Raw genomic sequence first — 26,741 nt, forward strand, 5'->3', positions numbered from 1 at the left:
ATCTCATAAAAGATATCACAATGCTGTCCGATTTTTGAACCGTCCATGCGCGTCGTAGTTGACTCAGAAATCAGACAACACTATAACATCCTGAATGAAAGATCCATTTGATATTAAAAAAAATTATCATAAAGATAATGTTTTCAAAAATAACGGTTTGTCTACAATTACTGCGCACAAAAAAATGCACAAAATCTAAATTTATCATGTACTGAATACAAAAACAGAATAATAAGTGTACTATTCAATTTTTCTTAGAATATATGTGTGATCTATATAGTTAAAATTATCTAACTAACCATTTGAACGCTTCAAAGTATTAATGCTAAATAGATCGCAATTTCCATCAAATTATTAAGGTTATGGAAAAAGATAAATTTAACAATGAAATTAATAAGTAAATAAATTAATGCTATTTATTTTTAATATGTTTTGCAAAATTTAATTGCTTTTATAAAAAGTAATATAATTGCGTCAGTTTATAACATATATGTATATGTAGACAATAACAAGTACCCATATCGATGAGTCAAATTGGCATAGCAGATAGAGTACAAGGTTCGTAATCCTAAGGTCCCGGGTTCAAAACCAGAGGCAAGTAAAAATAAAATAAAATAATATAATTTAAATTTAATTAATTAATAAAAATTTGTCCTAAATTTAATATGTACTGTTGATAAAAATAATTTAAAAGAAATAAAATTTTTATTTTAAATTTTTATTTTGTCAATCATCTATCGAGGCTCCATGAAGCTTCTACTAATGATCCACGAAACGTCCGTCAGTCATCCATCGAGGCTCCGTGAAGCCTCTATTAATGATCCACACAACGTCTAATAGACCTCTTTGACGACCTGTAATGAAGGTCTAATGGACGTCCACAATGCGGAACTGTGGATTTCTAATAGCTCTATATTGGACGTCTAATGGACGTCCACTGGAAGTTTATATTTCCATGGCAGACGTCCATTAGACGTCTACTGGAGGTTTTATTTCTATGTGGGATATGTTACAGATCAGTTTTTGTCTTTCTATGCCATTAACTTATCCAAATACTGACCGTGTGGTTAATTGTTAACATACGCACCAGCGCAAGTACGATGTCACCGACGATGAGCTTTTCTTCGCTTATTTATTGTCTGAATACTTTTTAAAATCATGTATATAATAAATTTCATCAGTCTTGAGTTTCAAAATACATTTTAATCTCTAATAAAGACAATGGAGTTAGAACGAAACGTTTAGAGAATTTAATGAAAATGAGATATGATAGTTCTTATTAATCTTTGTCAAATCATTTTTGTTGGATAGAATCTAAAATATAGACTTTATTAAGCCATCTTCTATGCTTAATCTTAAATACTTAATCAATTACCATATTAAGCTAATTGAAAATATGTAATGGTGAAAACATGGAAAAAAATAGTTACCAGGCAAACATTATCAACTCTTTTTATGAACTATTTATTTTAATTATTCTTCAACATAGATTAAAAACAATGTAGATTTAATAATGTCTTTTTCTTGTAAATATTATATGCTTGTGATGCTTTTGAATAAAACATTATACTATTCATCTCGATTTTCTCAATGAGAATTATTTACAGGAAAATGTTTATGGAAAAAAGATTAGGACTTTGGTCCTCTTATAAAGCGAGTCGTGATGCTACTCTTACTTTTGAAGAGCAAGGTACAATTTTTTTAAGCACAGCGATTCAGCGACCAAAGTCTTAATTTTTTTCCATGAACTTTTTCCTTTTAATTCTCATTGAGAAAATCAAGATGGATGTATAATGTTCAGCACCTTGCAAAGTCATTTTTGACATACAAATTTACTTGGCAAAAGTTTTCCCCAGGGTTTCCCGCTTTCTGAGCTGTATTTTCGCATTGTATATGGGTCTAAGAATCATATGGAATAGGTTTTTTCCATTTGCAAGTGATGCCGAAAATCGACAATTTCTAACATTGTCCTGTATCATTTAGTTTATTTGAGTAAAATGCATAATACAGGGGTTTTCGGGGTTGCTGATTACGAATCTGACATCAGAATTTTAAATTTCAAAATGGCGAATCCAACAGAGAATCATAAAATTCCCAAGTTTATTGCTTTTGTTAAAATTTGATGTATAGGAGTTCTTTGAATTCCTGATTGCAAATCTGATTAAAAATATTCAAAACTTAAAATGGCAGATCTAATATATAGTACGCTAAATGGTTTTTTTAAGTTCTTCAAGATCAATATATATTAGTTTTTAGGAGTTTCCGAGACAGTACCTAGATAACATCTAAATGACACCTAGATACTCGTATATACGTAAAGAGGCAGTTTTGAGTCGTAAAATAATGTAGATGTGACAAACCGCGGTGTCGTTGCTCTTTACGCAGCACATTATAAGATGTTTATTTCAATACAATCACTTTGCTTTAAATCTGAATGAATTCTAAAATGTTCCAATTATAATATACATTTATAACTATTGTTTTTACAATACATATGACCCATAGAATAGAAAAATAAGGTTCGTATAGGTTGCATGTGATAGGCAAAAATTGACTTTTTTTAACACCCTTCTTTATAATAACATAAATTAATAAGTTAAACATTAATGTAAGGTTTGTAGTTATTACCCCATACACCTCTGAATTAAAAATATTATTCAAATAAACAAAATTTAAAAAATGTTGATTTGCCGTGTTGGATCCGCTATTTTTAATTTTAAAATTCTGATGTCAGATTTGTAATCAGCAATCCCAAAAACCCTTGTATTATAAATTTTATCCAAATAAACTAAATTAAAATATTTTCGGTCCTCCATATTAAATCTGCCATTTTGAATTTTGAAATTCTAATATCGGATTCATAATCAACAACTCCAAAAACCACTAGATTACAATTGTCATATTAATATTACGTAATGTTCGTTCTGATATAAATTTTTTCTGTAAAAAAAGCATTTTTTGTTGATTAATTATTAATATTAAACTGTTCTGTTTTATCACTAATTTTTCGGACACTGAAATCTTTTTATTGATTGCATGGAACTGAAAATCCTTCTCCAAAATTAAAGTACAGATAGTAACGCGGTGTGCTGCGATCAATTTCATACGAAAAACGAAAGAAAGTTAGAAAATTATAATTTTGTTATCGATTTCTGTAGTCGATTCGTGAAAACATTTGCTGCGTATAAAAGTTTTAGACTTTGTACATATAAAATAAGCATGAGGCGCACTTGGCATTTCAGCAAAGAACAATACTGTGTTTTTAGAATAAGCCTAGGAACTTTAGAAAAAAAGTTTTACGTGTTTAAGGGGCTCCTGTCTGTTTTATCGACAAAATTGTACAATTTGTTCCAAAATTCTTCTCCACAATTAAAATATAGACGATAACAGTGTGCGGAATACATAAACTTTAATTCTGGAAAAGGATTTCTAAATCTATGAAAGAAATACATACAAAATTTTGTTAATGACGTGCCTAAATGACTACATTATCGACCTCGATCAAGTTTGACGAGCAGTTTAGCATCCCCTTAACAATGCAATAATTTTATAAATAATTTGTGAAAATAACATGCACCTTAATGTTAATAAAGATATTGATGAGATTAAAATCCCAAAAACAGAAAAAAATTCAGGTTTTAGTGCCCTAAATAATTAAAAAAGTAATTTGAAAAAGTTGGGACTCCAGAGTCCGACTATGACTCAAAGGGTTAATGCGGTCTACCTCCTTATAAACATTTGCATAAAGTTTTACCTGGTTCCCTGTGTTGTCCAATAAGAGAACTTAATCAGTTTAATTTAAAAACTTGAGATTCAATTCTGGTAAATAGGTAACGCATATATAGATATACTTACAATTAGCTATTTGCTTTGTTATTGCGCGCGAACTTGATGCAACACATAACTTTTTCTCTTAATTATCTGTATTATATAAAATTGTTTTCCCGATTTCTTTTTCTGCGTTTTAATATGAATAATTTTATTATTTTAATTATTAGTGCTTACAATCTCAGTAGAAAGCTATAATAAGATATTAATTTTATTAATAAGATATTAATTTTTCTTTTATTCCTAATCTAATTTTCATTATAGTCTTACAACTAAATTCTACAGAAAATTTGACTATTTTTTAAGAATATTTAATTCTACAAGAACGTTAACAGTAAGCTGATTAGAATACATGAAGAAATAAAGCGTTGGGGTAGCAAAACTCCTGGTCCAGGTGTTGCTGAATTGCAATAATCAGTCAAACAGGAGCAAACTTCTTGTCTACCACCGAAGCCACTTCGTTGATAACACTTGCCCTTATAATTTGACTCGTCCCATCCGCATCCTCGAATAACTCGCGTATCAGGTGGTACTGTAAAAAATATCAATTTTTTTATCTTAAAAATAAATTTGTTTTATGTTAATATAAATTCTGTATAAACATAATTGAGTATAACTAAAGCATAATTAAATATTTTAATGTTATAAAAATTTTATTCCGGTTTTACAAAAGTTTAATACATAACGCTGTTGTTTTAATTATATATGAAAGATTTTTTACAAAAACCAAACAAATTCGTTCTTTGTAATTTAAGTTACGTTAATAAATCTTTTCTATCTAGGCTGTAACCGTGGATCTCGTGTGCTGATTGGCTACGGATAGCTGCGGGATCTAAGGTCTGGGCGGCGGGCTTGAATAAGTGAGAAGAGTACAGCTCCGATTTTATTCAAATTTTATAAATAGCTTTCATTTGGATAGAAAAAAAGTGTACTAAAAGGATTTTTGGCGACTCAAAGGTTAAGCCACTTTTTAAATTATTTTTTATATTTTCTGTATATTTTAATATACAATGTTTTGATGATGTTTGACATATGTTGACGGGGGTAATTCCCCAACGGGGGCTGGAAATTGACACTTTGTCCTTGACTCAGCTATGTGTATTATATTGAGGGTATGTATTGTTTATATTGTTCGCGAGTTAATAGTTTAGCTTGTAGTATTAGAAGACAGTGATTCATAACGAGTGCTGTGTACAGACGTATGTTTCAACAAAGTTTAAAATGTCAAATCGTGTCAATTTATTTTTTCTTATGAAGAAGTTAAGTGATCGTCAAATGACAATTGTCAACGAGTGGCTTAGAGAATTACAATTAATTCCTACTAAAAAATGATGTGGAAAACATAAAAAAAAGATTATTTATTTTGAATCAAAAAGAAGTTTGGGTTATTTTTGACGCTATAAATCTGGAAAATATGATCATAATATACCAGCAGCACATAATACATGGTTCGAGTTTTGTCATCAAAGTCTTGAAAGTCGTATAATAATAACATATGCTTTTGCATGAAAATTTTTTTATGAGCAGGCAATATATACATGAATGTAGTATTGTTGATGGTGAGACAGTTTCTTACGAAACAATTGTAGATAGATTTTCATTCTGTAGAGAAATTTTCACCATAGCTCTTGATAGACGATATGAAACAGAAAGATTACTTGGTAATCCTAGAATAATGTTGAAATTGATGAGTGCAAAATTGGTCGGAAAAAATTTGAAAAAGGATGTTTGCGTGAGGGATCATGGATATTTGGTATGATTTTTTCAATTGTTCATTATAATTTAATTAATGTTATATTGATTTTGAGTATGTTTATATTTAATTTTTATCGTTTGTATGTAAAAATTGATAAGTATGATAGAGCGTGGAGGACATAAGTATCGTTTGGAAATTTTTTTTATAATAAACGAGATGAAAATACATTGTTACCTTTAATACAAAAGCATATAGCAATAAGTACAGAAGTTCATAGTGATTGCTGGAAAGGATATATAAATTTAGAGAAACATGGTTACGTTCATAAAACTGTAAATCATTCGGAGAATTTTGTGGATCCGAAAAGTGGAGCTTACACACAAACTATTGATGAAATCATTGTGGCGTACTTTACGAGTTCGTTTAAGTAGAGGTGATGTTAGAGAAAATGTTAGTTGATTATATGTGTGAATATCTGTGGTGGTATGAAATAAAAAAAATTGAAGGAATCCATTTTGTGAGTTAATGAATGATATAAAATATGTATATTCGGGAAATTAGTAGAAAAGTAGTTATAAATATGTATGTGTGTGTATATATATATATATATATATATATATATATATACATATATATATATATATATATATATGTATACACACTGACGCAAAAAAAACGAGACAAAAATTTTGACCCATTTTTAGGCAATCTTCAAAGTAATGCAACTTTGCGAAAAATCATCCAAATTACACGTACTTTTTTTAAATTAAAGGGAAAGGACTCTACTTTAAGAATCCCTAGGCGAAAGTTTAATTTGTTAAGTGTGAACCTTTTGTATCGCATGAAAACCAAACATGTTTTTTTTAATTAAAAAAAGTGAAAGCTTGTTATCATTTTTCACAAGTTTCTCGTTAAAATCTGGCTAATAATTAATATATATATATATAATTAATATATATATATATATATATATATATATTAATTATATATATATTAATTATTAGCCAGATTTTAACGAGAAACTTGTGAAAAATGATAACAAACTTTTACTTTTTTCAATTAAAACAAACATGTTTGGTTTTCATGCGATACAAAACACACACACATATAATGACATGACAGTTTCGCTGCCACGACGAGCAACGTTCCTCCCCATCATAGGCTGCAAATTCGCGCCGGGCGGACGAGCGAGAAGCGAGAAACAGATCTCCCGGGGGAATTACGAAGGGAATAGATTAATTAGGTTTAAGTATTTCGGTTTTTTTCGGTTATTGCGACGGGTACCTCGCCGCGTAATCACCAAGGAGTTCAGTGGCGAGCCAGGGACGAGTGCGGAAGGAGGAGTAAGCCGAAGGAATTTCGCCGGCTCGACTAGTAACGGCGACGAGGAGCAAGAAACCATTAGAGAGGCGAGGCGAACGGACAGAGCGCGAGCGAGCGCAATGTAGCCGGGAAAGCCGAGGCCGGCGGATGGAAAAAGTCGGTGCCCCTGGCTGAGAATAAAACGTGGGCACACCGGAAGTGGCGACATGGGGGCAGAAGCCGCGGAATTGCCTCCCACTGAATGCGGGCCTCTCTCGCGAGAAGCGGAGGGTGGCAAGGGCTGGCGAGAGGCGCCGGAGGAAGGCGACGGAAAATTCTGTCTTCGCAAAAGCCTCTAGAAGGATAAGGCTATGCGATGCGCGAAGGTCAACGCGCAGCCCTTAGTGGGGGTTCGCGGTGTCGATCGCGGATCGACCGCAATCCCCCGGGCTTTCGCGTGCGTATCAGAGCGCCTTTCCGAATTCGGCGAACTTGGTGATATGATTATCGTTACCGGAGAGGCGGCGGCGTTGGTGGACTCGCCCACAGACGGGGACTTGGTGGCGGAGAAGAGGACGAGCCAGGAGGAAGTTATATGAGGCGCCCCGTATCTTTCGCGTCCATCGTGTGTAAAGCCACTGACCAGCGAGCCACCCCGTTCTGCATCCGAATTTTGCACGTGAATTTGTGTTAGTGTTGCGTCAGCCGCAGGGCGGCCTCACGATTTTGGTGTCGAGTCGGATTCAAGCGAGGGGGCTGTATTGTGTCGGGTACTGTGGCCAAGGAGGAGAGCGGATCTCGTTGGCGGTTCTCCCGGGAAGTTAGCGATCCGCGTGCGCCGCAAAGCCCTCGCCCGTGCGAGCCGTGTAGCGCTGCGTGGGAAAAGTAGTCCCCTCGGATATCGTTCGCGAGTATTTTTCGTGCTAAGATCGGTATCGGGAAAAACGTCGCGGGTCAAATAACGGAGAGCGCGTGGTCGTAATCCGGCCTCGCAAATTCTGCAATCCATTGTTGCCGGAATTGTCGACACGTTACGCTCGTCCGAGATAAATCGTATGATGCGTAGTAAATACCGCGTTAGCGCGCTGCAGGACGGTCGGAATTATCGAGTGGGATATTCGTGCGTGCGGAGGTCGTCTAATACGATCCATTATCTGTTCGGTCCATTATTTATTTCCTTTTTTTCTCAAGCCATAAACTTTGTTATTTGTTATTCTATCTGCCGTGTAATTATTTGACTTCCGTCGCGTTCCGCACTATCGTGTAGTATGCGCCTCTCCTAGACCTTGCCCGTCTCTTAGGTGAGCTGGCCGTTTTTCGCGCGTGGATTAAGGCTTTTCTTGTGGTGAATTTCGCGAATTGACGTGCCGTTGAGCACGTCTGGCGCTCAACCCGGTCGTTCATTCGCAATCGAGATTCGCACGCGAGATATTACCCTGGTGAAAATGTAAAATTAGAGCGTAAGTCAAATGTAAAGGGAGAGTAATAGAAGCGTTAACAAACCTTCTACGAAGCGTAAATTGAAACGCTTTGTAGAAGGTTTGTTAACGCTTCTATTACTCTCTCTTTACATTTGACTTACGCTCCGATTTTACATTTTCACCAGGGTAGGCACGCGGGCCGTTTTGGTCTTTGGTATTCCTTCGTCGCTGTTGCCTTTTTGATCGCGGCTTTGGAGCCCGCGTGGAGAAAAAAGTGACAATATATAAATATTGTTGCGAACACGCTGGACGCTCGGTGTATTTCGGATCTCAATTGCGCGGCGTTCTTCTTAGCAACCGCGTTGTTTATGCGGATACGCTCGTGTGATTTGACTCGGAGCTGTCAATCCAAACTAAAGTACTCTGTTTCTCTGTTTGTGTTAGATTATTTGTATTCACAAGTTACATTAAAGAGTTTCTCGAGAAAGAGTGTCTTTCTTTATTCCGAGCGGGAGTGCGCGCGCGCGCGCGCGCGCGAGAGAGAGAGAGAGAGAGAGAGAGAGAGAGAGAGAGAGAGAGAGAGAGAGAGAGAGTGCGGTCTCGCCGGGCGTACGCAACAATATATATATATATATATATATATATATATATATATATATATATACATATGCATGTGTGAGTATTTTTTTATGTAATAATACGAAAAATATGTCTTTTTCATTAAGTAATTTATATTTTATATATTTTCATATCTAATTTTCTATATTACGTATTACATTTCTTGTAATTATAATTTTAAAGATTGTCGAGAAAGTTAAAATGATAAAGTCTGCGACTAAGAGGAATAATGAAAGAAATAGAAGAAGAAGAAGAAATAATAGATAACAGTCAAGAAAGAAGATTGAAGATAGAGAAGAAAATGGAGAATTTTACTGCACATAACAGAAACATGTAAGAATTTTTGACTATACTTATAGTAGAGTCAAATCGTATTATTAAATAAATTCTTACATGTTTCTGTTAATATGTGCAGTAAAATTCTCTATTTTTCTTCTCTATTTTCAATCTTCTTTCTTGACTGTTATCTATTATTTCTTCTTCTTCTTCTATTTCTTTCATTATTCCTCTTAGTCGAGGACTATACTATAAGTATGGACTGCTAGTGCCCTACTTTTCCCATTCATTTCCGTATTGAAATCCGTAGCCAATTTCTCCGAGATTTAGGTTTTGCCCCATCAACCAAAGAGCGGGAAATATTATAAACACATCATAAAAAGCATTAACTAAAATAAAATATATTTTATATTTTATAACTAGTGTTTTTAGTCGGATTGTATATTTAAGACCGTAACAAATGAAATAATTTTTGTAGTATGTGAAAATAAACTAAAAATGATTTTAAATCTAGATGCTAACTATGAACATCAGTTTATAAGTAATATAGAACATCAATATTAATTATAGGCTTTAATGAAAATAAACTAATAAAATAAAGATAATATAATGTCAGAAGAAAAATTTAAAGTGTAAATAAGTTACACAAATATATATAAAAAACTTTTATTGTTAAACGTAAATAATTAAAATATAGCATATGTATTCAGATATTTAAAATTAAGATATATTTAATAAAACAAAATTTTAACATAAGATTTTTAATACAATATAAAATATATAATAAATAATAATAGTTGAACATTTCTTCGACATAACCTAACAAAAACTATTATTTTTCAATATATAAGTATTAAAAAATAATAGTTTTTATTAAGTTATGTCGAAGAAATGTATTATGCATTTTTTAAGTAACATGTTTTCCATAATAATATAATTTTATTTTAAAAAATAACTGAGGAATTAATTTTATTAATATAAATCCGTGGTTTTCTATTATGCTGAGAATTTCCGTAAATTCATGAGAATGCGTATTAAAATTATTAAATAGATTTATTAACATTTCTTAATGTATCTTATTAAACACATTTGGAACATTTTACTTTTTATTTATTCTAAAAGAATTGAAAACTTGCGCTGTAACGATTATTATATTATACGTATCTAATCGCGGATACCAAAAAATTATAACTTTCGTATTATTTTTATCACTGGAAAACCTAAAAAAATAGTAAAAATGTTACTTTAATAAACATCCGTTTCATTAATACTAATATATAATTCGGAATACTGTTGACAAACTAAACGCTCTGAGAACAAGCTTCATAACAGCTGACGTTATTTTAGTTCTCGAATTTCTCAATTGGTCGATGATGGCGCGACACATCTTAGCTACTAATCTGAAGTTAGCTACTGGCAATCCATACTTATATAACCAAAGGTAAGAATTAAGACAGAAATTAGAAAAAATAATAGAAAAACTAGATAGGACAAAATTAATAATAGGAGGAGACTTCAACATAAGAATTGGCTTCAGGGACAATTTATGTAAAGAAAAAAAAATAGATAAAGAGTAAGGAATCTCAAAAGACAATACAATTAATAAAAAAGAAAAGATTTTCTAAAAAATTGTGTGTTACGTCCGGCAGACTCCACGATTTCCCTTCGTCAGAGAAACAAATAAGATTACAAAAGAAATTCCGTTTCAACGGTCTCCGATAATTTTTTATGCGCCTAGAATTAGTCTATTAGAAACGTGACGACAAACATGAATGACGAAACGACCAAGTTGATAATTTCAACTCCTTTTGAATATCGAGTTAACAAACAATAAATTCTGAAGGTAGAAATACAAAAACAAACTCGGGTTCAAAGCAAGGTTTCACGTTTCCTCACAAAAAAATGAGCAATAAAGAATCTAAACATTAGTAAAAAATAAATAACCGTTTCCTCCATCTGCAAACCACACCGTAGCACGTCTAGCACGATAAAGAATTATTTATCTTTTAAACCCAAAGGGAAGATAACCTACGCGATAGGTCGGATTCCTTCGATAAAATTAAAGGAATGTGGGAAGAAACAGAGAAACTTTTGTCAAAAAAGAAAAACTATTTCTCCAATAAAAAATCTTAGAATTCACCCATCACACTGAAAAATCAATCCTGAAAAAGAGTCCAACCAATTAGAATATTTGAACCACCTACATGGATTTTCCCTCTGTAAGACTCTATATATGTAATACCAAATCTTGAAGAGCAGCAGTTAGTTACCAAACAGTTACCCAATTAGTGAGTCTAAAGACATCGGCACACGATACAATTTTTCATGCTAGATCACATACGAGGCATCTTAATACATGTCTTGATTGGCTCGGATGATTGTGTCACCAATCGTAAGCCAATGAGAATACGTAGTAAAACGCCTCGTATGCGATTTAGCATGAAAAATCGTATCGTCTGCCGAAGGCTTTAGTTAGTTAAAGAATATAATCGTGTAGAATCAATGCGCGAATAAACTTTAGTGCTGTTCCATCCGGTCAAGAAATTTCTTCGATTCCGACAGATTTGTTTGAGAATCAGTAATGAGTAAGTACCACAATCACAATTTCTTTTGTTTTTACGTTACGCATCTATTCCTTTCCGTTTTAATTTTTTAAGATACGCTCCTATTATTTATAAATAATTCCCTCTTAGAGTTTAATCGGCGAGCTCGCGCACTACTCGACGCTGTCTACTCCGAGTACTTGGATTCTTTAAGAATACCTCCACCGGCTCAAAATCTTGAGGAACCCCAGCGCAATCCTCAAAATATCCTTATAACATCTCACATTCTTGAGGAACCCCCATGCGATCTTCAAGATATCCTTACACTATCTCACAATCTTAAGCATCTCTGTTTTCCCCTTGTAACCATTTAGTAAACCCTTCGACTATTTCTTTGCTCCGTGTTTGCTCTCGATCTCGTGTGACCGGGCCGTGAGATGGATCGGAGTAAGCTGTGGCCGAGACTGCCTCGGCAAAGACGGAGAACACTTCACTCTCGACTGGTGAGCTCAGGATAAAGATATTGGAGGCGATCGTGGCCAAAAGCGCTTGGCGAAAGCGGAGACTCTTCACTCTGGGACTTGATCGCAGGGGCTTCTCGGCGTATTGGGCGGAACGGAATCCCAGAATACGGTCGGTCGAGAAGTGAAGTTCTACTCCATCGGGATGGCCTTTTATACCCGTCCGGGTGGAGGTTTGGGGATTTTCGAGAGAGGCTCCGCTTGCACTCGATTCCCTTGACGATCGGGAGAGCGACGGGGAAAGCCCGCGGATTAAAAATCGTCTCAACGAAATGTGGATTTTTATGACGGGCCGGTGCCCGTATAGCGACCCGACGGACGCTCGGTCGGCTCGTGCGCGGACGATGGAAGCCGGCGGACGAGGAGGTTCGTTGCATATACGTACTCACTATGCGTTTTTAATTCGATTATACCACTGTTATTACAAAATTGTCAAATCACGACTTCAGCGCTTATTTGTATTTTCTTTATTTTTTATTTTTTATTTTGTTATTAGAATAAATATTTTTGTTAATTTTATGTAAAACTTCGTCATTTATTTAAGTTTTTACGACCTCCCCTCTCACTGAAATATCCCGAACAAAGATAGCACTTGATCCGATCTCGAGTTAAAGCGATTTAATTCGTTGACTCAAAACTTGGACCGACGGACGCACGACTTGAAAACGAGTTATAATGAGCTTACCGGCACGTTGACCCACATTTATCAGTCGCAAAAAGTGCGTTCGAACCGAGGCACCTACCATTTCTTAATTTGTGTGTCTACGGGAATTCTACGTTTTGTTACGTCCTTCCCTGCCTTACCTGTTCTCCCTGAATTATCCTTCCAACCAAATAGAGTTAAATTTTATAAAACTGGACGTAACAGGTGGAACAAAAAGAATGGGACATTCTTAATGGAAATGTAGAAGAGAACAAAAATAAAGAATTTACATACTTAGGAGCAAGAGGTAATTTGGTAATTGATTATATAGTGACAAATTTAAAGGCGAAAAATAAAATAAAAAATTTCAAGGTAGGAAAAGAAATGGAATCAGACCACCTCCCACTGATTGTCAAACTATATCAAGAGAAAATAGGAGAAAAGAAAATAGAAGAAGAGAGGTGGAGAGAGAGAAGAAGATGGGAAAATCTAATATATAGAAGTTAATAAATTTTGACAAAGAAGAAGTTAAGGATATAATAAAAAAGATTACAAAAAATAAACAATGCAAAGAAGAAAATTTTGATTAAAAAGTGTAAAATAGGATACAGTAGATGATGGGATAAAGATTGTATAACAAAGTGGAAGCAAGTAAACGTTAAAAAGATGGAAAAAGGACTAGAAAATAAAAAAAATATTTACAAAAAAGAAAGAAGTATAGAAATGTCTGTGAAGACAAGAAAAGAATACTACAAGAAAAAGTAGAAGAAAAGATCACATAAATAAAGAAGAAAAGTCAAGCATTAACTTATATTAATAGAGAAAGAAAGAAGTAAATAGGAATTACAACAGAAATAAATATAGAAGAATGGAGAAAATATTTTAAGGATCTATTGAACGGAGAAGACACGTGTACAAGAGCGCGAAAAGAAGAGCAAAGAGCGGAACCGGAAGATAACCAAATAAATAAAGCCGAAGTAAAGAAGCAAATCGACAGGTTAAAGAAAAGTAAAGCAGCAAAAGGAGATAAAATTAAAAATAAAACTTGGATATATAGAAACCCAAAATTCGTCAGAAGATTAACAGAAACAATTAACAAAATGTGACGTGGAGACGGACCACCAGAGCGATGGAAAGAAAGAGTGATAGCGCCAGAAAGGAAGATAGGGAGAATGTCAAAAACTACAGAAGAATAAAACGCGCCGTATAAAATATATACAATGATACTGTATAGAGAAAAGACTTAAGGACAAAGTAAAGAGTAAAAAGATAATACCAAAAATATAGACAGAATTTAGAACTTCCGTTTCCAGTGCGACGCATGCGAACACGCGGTTATCTCGTGAGAGCATTATAAGGTGCATAGAGCGAAAGTAAGAATTAATGCAAGGTGAGAGTGAGTGAGATAGAAAGAGGAGAGTGAAAAGAGTAAATAAGAAGAAGGATTAGGAAAAGGACGCAGGAAGAAAAGAGAGGATAAAGAGTAGGTAGCGAGTTGTAAGTGACGGGTAAAGCATAGAATAAGAGTTGTGAGAGGGAAGATAAGAAGAGAGTAGGTGACAGTTAGGCATAGAGAGTAATTAGATAGAGAAGATGAGTCTAGCCGGACGGGGAAGCGTAGAGGGTGAGAGCGTGGAAAGAGAGCAGGGAGTAGGCAACTTACTAGAGAGAAAACAAAGAGAGAGATGTAGTAGCATAGGGAGCATGGGTAGTGTAAATGAGTATATGAAAAGGAAAAGAGAGGAGCCGGATGAAGAGAAGAAGAAGAAGGGGGGAGCCTATTTCATAGGAGTAAGAAAACGCCGGGACCGCCGACAAGGGTGGGAGAGGAGAGAAAGAGAGAGAGAGAGAGAGAGAGAGAGAGAGAGAGAGAGAGAGAGAGAGAGAGAGAGAGAGAGAGAGAGAGAGAGAGAGAGAGAGAGAGAAAGAGAGAAAGAGGGAGAGAGGGAGAGAGAGAGAGAGAAAGAAAGAGAGAGAGGCGGGGGGGAAGTGGAAGGTGGAAAAGCTAGAAGAGAGGGGGAGGGTAGTATAAAAGAGATAAAGGATTTAAAAAAGATGATGGAAAATATGTGGCAGGATAAAAAGGGAGCGGTGCACTTGCACACGGTTCAAATGGCCATGGTGCATTTGCACACGGTGCATTTGCATACTGTGCATTTGGACACAAAAGAAATTTTAATAAAAATGTACACCAGTTATATGCACTCGTAAAATTTGACCACCGGATATTTGCACATGAAAAAATGCCCACAATTCACTTGGACACGTAAAAGTTGCACATCATTCATTTGCACACCGCTCATTTGGACACAATTCACTTGTCCACTACTCATTTGCACCAAGAAATGCGCACCGATCATTTGCACACGGAAAGATGCACACCGATTATTTGCACACAGAAAGATGTGCACCGATCATTTGCACACGGAAAAATGCACACTGATTATTTGCACACGGAAAGATGCGCACTGATTATTTGCACATCAAAAAATGCACACCGATCATTTGCACACCGTTCATTTAAACACGGTGCTTTTGAAAACCGTTTATTTGCACACTGCTCAGTTGCACACCGTTCAATTGCACAACGTTCAATCAAACGCATATTAAATATTCATACATAGATTATACATCATACAATATCAAAAATATTACAACCCTGAAGACGAAGCAATTCCAGTGTGTGTGTGTGTGTGTGTAAAGCATTCACTGAACATGGGTTTGCGACTTGAACGGTGTGCAATTGAAAGGTGTGCAACTGAGCGGTGTGAAATTGAACGGTGTCCAAAAGCACCGTGTCCAAAAGCACCGTGTCCAAAAGCACCGTGTCTAAATGAACGGTGTGCATATGATCGGGGTGCATCTTTCCGTGTGCAAATGATCAGTGTGCATCTTTCCGTGTGCAAATGATCAGTGCGCATCTTTTCGTGTGCAAATGATCAGTGCGCATCTTTCCGTGTGCAAATGATTGGTGTGCATCTTTCCGTGTGCAAATGATCGGTGCGCATTTCTTGGTGTACAAATGAGTGGTGGGCAAGTGAACGGTGTGCAAGTGAATGGTGTGCAAGTGAGCGGTGTGTAAATGAATGGTGTGCAACTTTTACGTGTCCAAGTGAACGGTGGTTATTTTTTCGTGTGCAAATATCCGGTGGTCAAATTTTACGTGTGCATATAACTAGTGTACATTTTTAATAAAATTTCTTTTGTGTCCAAATGCACAGTGTGCAAATGCACCGTGGTCATTTGAACCGTGTCTAAGTGAGTGCCACCCGGATAAAAGAAGAGGGGTTGAGGGTGTGAGAGGGGGATTAAAAATGTTAGAGGAAAGAATGGAAATGATGTGAAGGGAACAAATGGAAAGAGATAAAAGGTGGTAGGAAGAAAGAAAAGAATTAATGAGTAGAATTGAGGAATTAGAAAAGAGGGTGGGGGAGATGGAAGGAGAGAAGAGAGAGACAAAAATAGAGAAGGTGGGGAAAGGGTGGAAGAGAGAATGAGGAGGTTAGAAAAGGAATGGGAAATGAGAGAGAGAAAAGAGAGAAGGAGGAACGTGATAATTAGGGGACTAGAGATTAAGGAAGGAAAAAAGAGAGAAGCGGTGAAAGATTTGTTAAATGAGATAGGAGTAGGAGCAAAATTGGAGGAGGTGAGTAGAGTAGAGAGGGAGGGAGAGACATACTGTTGATAAAATTAGAAAATGAAGAGCAGAAGAGGAAAATAATGAATAAGAAAAAGATACCGAAGGGAAGAAGGGAAAAGATAGGGGAGGACTTAACATGGAGGAAAAAGAGGATTAAATGGAGGCTGCAGGAAATAGCAAAGGTGGAAAAAGAGACGGGGAGAAGAGCGTGGGTGAGTTATGGAAAGATAAACATTGACGGAGAGTGGTGGGCTTGGGACGAAGGGGAGGAAGTATTAAGAAGCAAAGAGGGTAAAGTAAGGGAGAAGAAATAAAAGGGGGAAAGGAACTAGGAAGAGGGAGAAGGGAACAGGTAGTTGAGCGATAGAGAGAGAGAGGAAGGGAGAAGGGGAGGAGAGAGGAATGGAGAGTATGTTATTGGAACGTGGCCGGACTGGTAAACAAAGACAGAGATTTTTGGAAGGGATTAGAAAGATGGGAGGTGATAGTGTTGTTAGAGACTATAGTGGAGAAAAAGAAATGGAGAAAGTTGAAAAAGAATTTCCCGAAAAAATATAAATGGGGGGGTACAACTTGCGGGAAAAAAGAATAAGAAAAGAAGGGCGATGGGAGGAATCTTGATGGGAATAAAATTGGAACTGATAGAAAAAGGGACGAAGATAGAGGACGGAAGTGGAGATGATCGTGGGGATGGTTAAATTGGAAAAGGAAAGGTTGAGAATAGTAGGGGTGTATGTAAATGGAGATTTAGAGAGAGTATTATAGGCCTCAAAGAAATAGAGAAAGTTGAAAAAGAATTTACCGAAAGGATATAAATGGGGGGTACAATTTGTGGGAAGGAAGAATAAGAAAGGAAGGGCGATGGGTGGGATCTTGATGAGAATAAAACTGGTAGAAAAAGGGACGGAGATAGAGACGGAAGTGGAGGGTAGAAGAGAGAGAAAAGGAGGTAGTAACGTTTATAGGAGGGGACTTTAACGCGAAAATGGAAGAAGGGGAGGCGGATGGGAAGGGGGTTAAGGGGAGGGAGAAGAGGAGGAGAAAGGGAGAAGATCAAAGGATAAGAAAATAAATAGGATGGGAAAAAGATTTGTTGAATTTGTGGAGGAGGGGGGTGAAATATATTTAATGGAGGGGGGGGGGAAGATGAGGAAGGGGAATTTACGTATACAGGAAGCAGAGGAAATACGGTTGTAGATTACGTTATAAGAAATGAGGAAATAAGAGAAAAGATTGTTAGGTTGGAGATAGGAGAGAAGATAGACTCGGACCATCACTCTGTGGAAGTAACGCTTATAGGGAGAAGGATGGGGGGAAGAAGGAAAAACAAAGAAAGAAGGGAATGGAGAGGATGGTGGGATGAGGAAGGAGCGTAGATGTTTAGAAGAGAAATGGAGGAAGTATGGTTAGGGAAGAGGATACAGGAGGAATGGGGCAGGCTAGGGATAAGATTAAGAGAACGGTAGAAAAAATAGAGGAAGAGAGGAGATGTAGGAGAGGAAAAGGGAGGGAGTGGTGGGGCAAGGAATGCAGGGAGGGAAAGAGGATAGCAAGAAGGAAACTGAGGGAATAGAAGGAGGGGGAGAGAAAAGGAGCAAAAATTAAGAGTGAAAAAAGTATCAGGAGTTATGTAGGAGGGAGAAAAGGGAAGAAACGGAAAGATGGATAAGGATAACGCAAGAGGCAAGAACGGAAGAACAGGTGTGGGAAATAGTAAACAGGGAGAGAAAGAGAAGAGAGAGTGGAAATGAGGGGATAGAAGGAAGGGAATGGAGGAATTATTTTATGGATTTGCTGGGAGGAGTAGAAGGGCAAGTAACAAGAAGAAAGAAGAAAGGAAGAGAGAGGTATGAAAAGGAAGAAATAAGAAGAAAGGAGATGGAAGAAATAATAAAAAGGTTGAAAGAAAAAAAGGCAGCGGGGGTAGATGAAGTGGCAAATGAGGTATGAAAATATGGGGGAAAAGAATGAAAGATTGGATTTGGGAATTCTGTAATAGAATATGGAAACGAGAAGGGTGGCCGGAGATATGGAAGGAGAGGTGATTTTGATATTGAAGAAGGGAGAAAGAGAGGTAGTGGGGGATTATAGAGGGGTGACACTGATGCCAACGGCATATAAAATTTACACAGCAATATTAGCGGCTGAAGGAAGAGATAGAAGGAAAAAGGATAATACCACATAATCAGACAGGCTTTAGGAAGGGAATGGGAACGATAAACAACATATACGTGCTGAATTATCTGATTAATAAGCAAATAGAAAAAGGAAAAGGTAGACTGGTAGCGCTATTTGTAGATTTAAAAGCAGCATTTGATTTAGTAGATAGGAAAGTACTATGTAGGACAATGAGAGAAAGAGAGAGAGAGAGAGAGAGAGAGAGAGAGAGAGAGAGAGAGAGAGAGAGAGATATTTATTATGCCCAAGCATAAGCTAAAGGGCAAAGAATAAGTTACATGGAGTAAAGAAAAAATATCAAGAACAAAAGTTAGGTAAAACGCAGAATAATAAACGCAACATAAGAATACAAGGTAGGTTAACTTAAACTAATCTAACCTAACTAAAACTAATGTAAACTAAAACTAAAACTATATAACGCAAAGAAGGACGAGTCAAAGCAAGACTAAGAATCAAGAGTAAGCAAAAAGTATAAGAAAAAAAGTAAAATTAAGTACAAATAAGTTTAGAAATATAAGTAAAAATAAAAATAAAATAAAAAATAAAAATGAAAATAAAAATAACGGTAAACAGGCGTGAACAGGCGTGCTTCGATGGTGCAGCAGAGATCATGCTAACTCCGATACTAGAAGAAATGATCGCAGGAGAGTCTTGAAAGATGCAAGTGAGGGAGCGGAAACAATGTTGTCTGGAAGAGAATGCCAGAAATAAATCGCCGATAAATGAAAGGAATTACGATATGAAGTAGTTCTATGATTAGGAATATGAAAAATATGTGATGATGTCATTGTGCGATTAGATCTTCTTAATGAAGGATCAAGAGGAATGAAGAGTTCACTGAGATATGAAGGGGACTGATGATTGAGAATGCGGTAGATTAGGCAACCAAGGAAGAACAGCCTCTTATTTTCGACGGAAAGCCACACAAGTCGACGTCTAAATGGTGTGATATGTTCATCTCGCCTCAAACTAAAGATGAATCTAATGCAACAATTCACAAGTCTTTGCAACTTGATATTTAAATCATTGCTAAGTCCATGATAGACCAAACAGCAATAGTCGATGTGAGGCAGTATCAGAGTGCTCACTAGTTTAATTCGAAGCTCAGTTGAGAGAGAGTTCCTGTTGAACTTTAACCTATTTAAGGCAAAATAAACATTTCTAGACACTCGTCTGACATGCTTACTCCATGACATGTTAGAGGAAAAAATTACACCCAGATTCTTCACTTCACTAACAAAACTCAAAGGTGTAGAGTCGACAGTAATTTTAGGAAGAAGGGAAGTATCAATATAATTGAAGTAAGCATGGCTAGCAAAGATGATCGACTTGGACTTGGTAAGATTTAATTTAAAGCCATTTGCTACAGCATATTCAGATATAGCCTCAGCGTCCCTTGATATTAATTCAAGGCCACGCAGAATATCTTTCGGAGAGCAGGAAAGATATATCTGCAAGTCGTCAGCGAAGAGCATATGGCTTGAGAAGGTCAAAGCATTGCTAATGTCATTGATAAAAAGGGAGAACAATAAGGGACCCAGCACAGAACCCTGAGGAACTCCTAAGGAAGTAGGAAGCCATTCTGAGCAGATTCCGACATCGTCAATTACTGCTTGGGAACGGCCAGTGAGATATGAGTAAAACCACATGATCACCGCATCAGAAAAACCATATTTTTTAAGCTTGGTGAGAAGTAGAAGATGCGGAACGGTGTCAAATGCCTTACTGAAATCAAAAAGTACCATGATGGTAACAAGTCCAGCATCTATTCCCTCCTTGATATCATTGCAAACACGCAATAAAGCAGACTGTGTATTATAGCTAGAGCGGTATGCCGATTGCCTTGGATCAAAAAGATTATGTTCGTTTAAATAATCTACCATTTGATCAGCCACAATTCTTTTAAGGAGTTTGGACATCGCTGGCAGATTGGCTATCGGTCGAGTGTCAGATGGGGACGTCGGTTTGCTGATTTTAGAAAGCGGACGAATAAGAGCGCGCTTCCAAGCAGTTGGAAAAGAAGAGAATTTCAATGAATTGTTGAAAAGCTCAGTAAGCCAGGACGAAATGCACGGCCAAGCAATGCGTAGTATAAAAGGAGGAATGCCGTCGACACCAGAAGCGTAAGAGTGAAGAGGGCTGGCAACAATGAGCTTGTAAATCATACTAGAAGTGATAGGAGAAAACGAAAACTCTGGGCGTGTGGGTGGACAGGTAAAGGTATAAAAATAAATGAAATGGCTGAGCTGAGGTCAGAATGACTCAATGGAAGATCGAAAGAGACTGAGACATAGTACGAATTTAACTGGGATAAGGTAAAGAAATGAAGAGGGGAAGCCAAAGTGGACTTTACAAGACCAAGACGGGCAAGCTCTCTCCACAACTTAGCCGGATCATCAATATTATCGAGAGAGTCAGCAAGGAATTCACTCTTTGCACGTTTAATGTCGGAGTTTAGCTGATTTCTAAAATGTCTGTATCTCAAGTAACCAAGCAGACTGCCTGAACTCTTAGCTTGCTTATACATACTTCGTGTTGCGAGCACGAAGACGACACTTCAAGTCATCAGTCAGCCATCGTGCCGGTGGCCTCCTGATCACGAAAGCGCGGGCGGGTGCACATACATCGAGCGCATTACAAAGTACGTTAGAAAGCGTTTCGCATGATTCATTAACAATGGCACTGTCAGACAAAATATTACATGTGGCAGAAACTTTCTCGACATTAACATTAAGGAGCTCGAGGAACTCAGAATTGTCAATGTGTCTATAACAGCGCCGCAGAATGGAGCGCTCGGTGCTGATAAAAGTCTTAATAGAGAACGAGAGAGAAAGAAGGTCGTGGCCCGCAATGAAAGGACATAATGATTTAGAAAAAGATGATATTTTATCTCGGTCATTAACAATCAAGACATCAAGCCACGAGTCGGAAGTGGCCGTGTGAAAAGTGGCATCAGAGTGAACAATATGAAGAGACAGGCTATACATAAGATCGCGTAGATAAGATGCTTCTACTTGGTTGGTCAACAGGTTACAATTGAGGTCGCCACCAATAATAATATTTTTATACAGATGAGAGAAGCTAGTAAGCGATGTAACAAAGTCATGAAGGAAGCAGCCTTTGGGTCTCCTGTAAATGGATGCGAACAAGACAGAATCATTGTGCGGCAAGCGAATATCAATAATTAGATACTCCGGATCGTTTACATGACCGCTGTCAGACATGGCGACAATGGAAGCTCCAAGCGATTTATGGACATAGCAAGCAACGCCGCCACCCATTCGGCCAATGAGAGAGAGAGAGAGAGAGAGAGAGAGAGAGAGAGAGAGAGAGAGAGAGAGAGAGAGAGAGAGAGAGAGGGTGGAAGAATTGTTGAGAGGGACAAAGAGTAGAGTGAGGGTGGGAGAGGAGATTAATAGTGAATTTTGGACAGCGAGGGGGCTAAGGCAGGGATGCCCATTAAGTCTAATTTTATTTAATGTGCTAATAGCAAATTTAGAGGAAGAAATGAGCAGAATGAGATGGGGGAGGGGGGGATAGAGTTGGGAGGAGAAAAGGTGTATACGCTTATGCAGATGATATAGTGTTAATGGCAAAGAAGGAAGGGGAAATGCGGAGTATGATAGATTGGAAAATTATTTATAGGAGAAGGAGCTGGTACTAAATGTGAAAAGACGAAGATAATGAGATTTAGAAAAGATGGAGGAAGATGGAAAATGGTGAATTGGAGGTAGAGGGGAAAGAAAATAGAGGAGGTAAAGGAAATTACGTTATGTACTACAAAGAAATCGGGCATCCGGCGTGCGGGAAATATTCGCGAGCTTAGCAACAACTGCCAAAACGCAAATATGCATTTCCGGTGGCATGATCGTTAAGCTAAACTTCGCTAAATTCCACGCGATGCCCGGTGCGATGGTCGGCCGGCAGCGCACGAGGCATGTTACTTGACACCTCGCGATAAGAAGCCTTCCTCGGAGAGCTATTCTAACATATTTCTTAATTCAGATTTAATATTATTATATTATCCAATATTATACTATAATATTTAATTTTACTATCGGTTGTGAGTGGCTCGCTCACAACATCCCTCCCCTGTTGAAAAAACAAAAACGGAGGTACGAAGTATTTGTATATTTTAATTAAAAACGCGTGCTACTGCTACGCTTTAAAATAGATCTGGAAATTGTATATTCCGCATCTATATCTAATGCGACTCGCTTCTCAGGGCTATTTCGTTTTTTCTTTTTTATAACAATAACGATTATTATTATTGCTAGTATTATTACAATAATTGTTCCGCTGGTAGCCGTTGGATAGATAAAGTGCGGTGACTGAAAAATTGAATTTGATACTTCATTTAATTTTTTGTCCATTTTAATAATTTTTTTGTTTAAGTCCTCTAATTTTGAGGAATGTAGGAAAATATTTTTTAATTTTATCGGTTGCACTGCATCTGTGATTAGTTTTGTTTCGTTCTCTAGTATCGAAATATTATACTGTGGTAGATACGTTTCTATTTCGTGTAATAACTTAGGTGACTTTATTATTGTGTCTTCAGTCATTAATTTGCAGTTATTCTTCAATGTTATTTTACCTGTTTCTTCAATGACTTCCTTTATCTGTCCGTGGTCTTTACAGTATAATGTTACAGTTTGTTTTTCTTGTACGGAGTATAGCCATGAGTGCGAGTCGCTTAATGCTATCCAAAAATTAGTTAGATGCTATGTTTTTAATATTACAATTTTCGTTATACCTATCGGTTTCTAGAAATGTTTTGATTTCGCGTACAGAGTGCGGATTAATCCTATTCGCAGGATAGTTTCGCTCGCATAGGTAATCTTTATTTATTTTTATACAATTTTGTAAATCGATACGCGACAAAGTTATGTACGTGTGCTGGTCCCCGTCTGTCGCTATGGTAGGGTAACTGATATCTATTATTAAAAATGTGTTGTTACACTCTGGCACAGGTAGTGCAATTACATTTAATATTTCGTATTTAGACGCTGATATTAATGGAAAACGCAAAATCGTGTATATATTTGTGCTATCGCAGTACGCGCTTACAATTGCAAATTATTTAATGGTTAACCATTCTTCTTGGTTCGCTCTAAACGGAAAATAGAGTCCTTCCGGGAGTTGGGAGTTCGCGTCTTTAAGCAATTGTATTATGTGGTCTATAGGCGTTAATCTGAAGTGCATCATACCCTTATTTAATAATGTGACGTAATTTAAAACGTCTTCCGCATCGCGAGTTAAATCTGATAGTACGGTGTTGATAATTATAAAATTCGATTGTATGTTGTTTGCGCGTTCGCTTTCTAGTAATTCTAGCTTTAAGTTTTTGGTCGCGTTTGCGAGGAGGTATTCGTTATGTTGTATCGTCTTTTCAGTTTCGTCGATGTGTGCTATAGTCGCCTGTATTATTTTTAGTTGATTTTGTACTGCGTGCTTTGTTGTGCATCGTGTAGCATTGCGAGTCGCTCGTCAATTACTTTTTTGTCGTCGGCGTCCATGGTACCGAATAGCGATGTGGCTATTGAACCTACTCCGTCGATCAGTCCTCGTTTTTGTACTGTCGGCGTTTTATATGTATCAGTTATACGGATCAGTCGGTTTGTCCTTTGGTATTCTTTTGTTATGGCTGCGTTGAAGCTGTCGCATATGGCTTTATTTATTATCGCTACGTAAATTGTCTGTTTTTTGCACATATTTTTCAATTTGCGTCAGTCTTTTTAATAAAGACGCAGTATTTATTTTAATTATTAATTTCCATTGCGATTCAATTTGTCGGAGTCTTCCTATTTTTTCATAGTATATCTCCGGATGATGGGTAAATCTCTCCACTTGATACGGCGTGTCGCTTCCTTGACTGTTGTTAAGGGTAGATACATGTGAGAAGTCCCCTGCAAGGTGGTTTATCATTACTACCTCGCATCTTATTAATCAGCATTATTTTATCTCGTTGACGTTATGCTCTTCTTTAATTGTGCGTGAGAAAGGTGTAATGTTTATTTATCTCAGCTACTATTGCAGTCGCCTTTGGTCAACTATCTTTGACTGCTCTCAGTCTTGTCCGAGCTGTCGTGCGAGATGTTTTTTATTCGTCGTCTCTCGCGTAAAAAAAATGAAAGTTTTAGTGCCGGCATTGCCGCTCCCGTCGTCTAAATCGGGCGATTTTATTGTGTGTGAAGATGCTTCGGACGAAGAGGAGCGGGATGTCGTTCCTCTGACGAAGAGGAGTAATCTGAGGGGGAGGACGAGGGGTTAGACTTTGGTGACCCTTTCGTGGTTCCTCCGCCCCGGAGTCTTGTTGACTATTTGTTAGAACAATTTTCTGACTTTGAGAAAGAGTGGAAGTGCGATTTTGGTTCCCTAGAGGAACGTTATCCTTAGTATGAGGACTCCTCGGAAGAGGGGGGCAGAGAGGCAGAGGAGTAAACACTGGAACTTCCTCCCTCTCTTAGTTTTTAGTTGGAGTTCATAAGTTATAATTTAAGTGTAGTGTGTAGTGTTTGTTTCTTCTTTTTTTGTTATTTGGCCGATTATTTCCTCGTATTCCATAGGGAAATCGTCCTTTACCACATAAATGGCGTGTTTAATTTCTCGCTCGCCTATCTTAATGGTGGCTTGCATCTTTCCGATAGTATGCACTCGGTGGCCAGTTATTCCTACCAAGACTACTTTTTCGGGATAGATTTTTGTTTTTCCTTTTAGGTTTTTTACCTTTATTAAAGAGAGCGTCGCGCCTGAATCGAACAACACGTCGAGTTCGCCAGCGTGCGTGTCTTTGATTGGGAGCGTAATTAGGTCAAGACCATCGCATCATGCGGTGTCTTATCTTACGTGCGTCACATGATACCCTCGAGCGCGCGTACTCTGCTTATCGCTCGTCTCTCCCTCTTCCTCGCTACTATGCTCGGAGTCGGAGTTCTTTTTCTGCGTTATCGCTTTCTTTCTTGCTCCCCTTATCTCGGCGCTTTGCATCTTTCCTTGCGCGTTCGGTACCTTTGCCGTCCGTGGAGATCCGAACACTCGTTGCAAGTGTGTCCGCGCTTTTTGCAATGTTTGTCTATTGCGTTTATGCGTTTGTCGGGTTGCGGCAGGGCGTGTCGGTTACCGCTCCTGTTATTCCGGCAATCTTTACTATAATGGCCGTATTTGTCGCAATTTCGGCGACGGGCATCTGACTTGTAGTCGTGCTTCGGCGAGTCGGGTTTCCGTCTCGTGTTACTCACGGCGGGACCCTTGATTCTCTCTTCTGCGCTTGCGGCTGCTAAGTACAATAAGCGGTTATTTAAAAATGTATTGAATGATCTATTTGAAAATTAATCTTTTAGTAAATGTTAATTAAAAGGTTTTTCCACTTATTGTTCTTTTACAAATTTAAACAAATTATTTATAAATTATAACGATGGGTATAATTTTGGTACTTCATTGTGGATTATCTTTTCTTTTTCATTTTCAATGTGATAACTTGCAATTTGTTTATGTTGAATGTTGTAAGTGTTTATTTTTGCGTTTTCTTTTTCAAGTTTAGGTGTTTGATCTTCTTTAAATTCTTCAGAGTTTTGATTTTCTTCTTTTGATTCTTCATTCTTGTTTCCTCTTGATTTTTCTTCATTTCCTATTTTAGCCAGATGTAATAATAAATTTGTCACTGAGTCCCATAATGCTCCAATAAGATGAATTGACCATCCATAGATTGTATGTAATGCATATCCATGAATAACAGTGTCTATGATAAGTTTAACTGTTCTAATAAAGAAGTATATTCCAATTACTCCTGCGCTTGCGTTTCCGACTGATAAAAATGTTCCCCAGATTTTTTTCCATGTACTTTCTGTTATTTTTTCCAAAGAATTTTCGTCCAAAAGGTGTGATAGTGATATTCCTTGAGATAACGTTGGTTCTCCTTTTACGCCGCGTGCCATTGTATTTAATATACTGTTCTTTTCTGCCGAAAACATAATGTGATCTCTCAAATTTTCAAGTTCATTATTAGTATAAATGCCGCTCACTGCTAGAGCTCCTGGATCATTATATTGCCATGCGTGTGTAAATAAATTAATTTT

General features: G+C 37.1%; 1 protein-coding gene across 3 annotated transcripts in view; it reads right to left on the bottom strand.

Moving 5' to 3' along the window:
* Window positions 1-3,952: 3,952 nt before the first annotated feature.
* LOC105836049 overlaps window positions 3,953-26,741 on the bottom strand; it is a 180,181-nt gene continuing 157,392 nt past the window's right edge. For all 3 annotated transcript variants that reach the window (XM_036289467.1, XM_036289468.1, XM_036289469.1), the window contains exon 4: window positions 3,953-4,360. In XM_036289467.1, coding sequence (XP_036145360.1) covers window positions 4,146-4,360 — 215 coding nt within the window. In that variant the 3' untranslated portion in view covers window positions 3,953-4,145. The remainder of the gene's footprint in view (window positions 4,361-26,741) is intronic.

This window comes from Monomorium pharaonis, chromosome 7 (genome assembly GCF_013373865.1).
Source record: "Monomorium pharaonis isolate MP-MQ-018 chromosome 7, ASM1337386v2, whole genome shotgun sequence".
Classification (NCBI taxonomy): domain Eukaryota; kingdom Metazoa; phylum Arthropoda; class Insecta; order Hymenoptera; family Formicidae; genus Monomorium; species Monomorium pharaonis.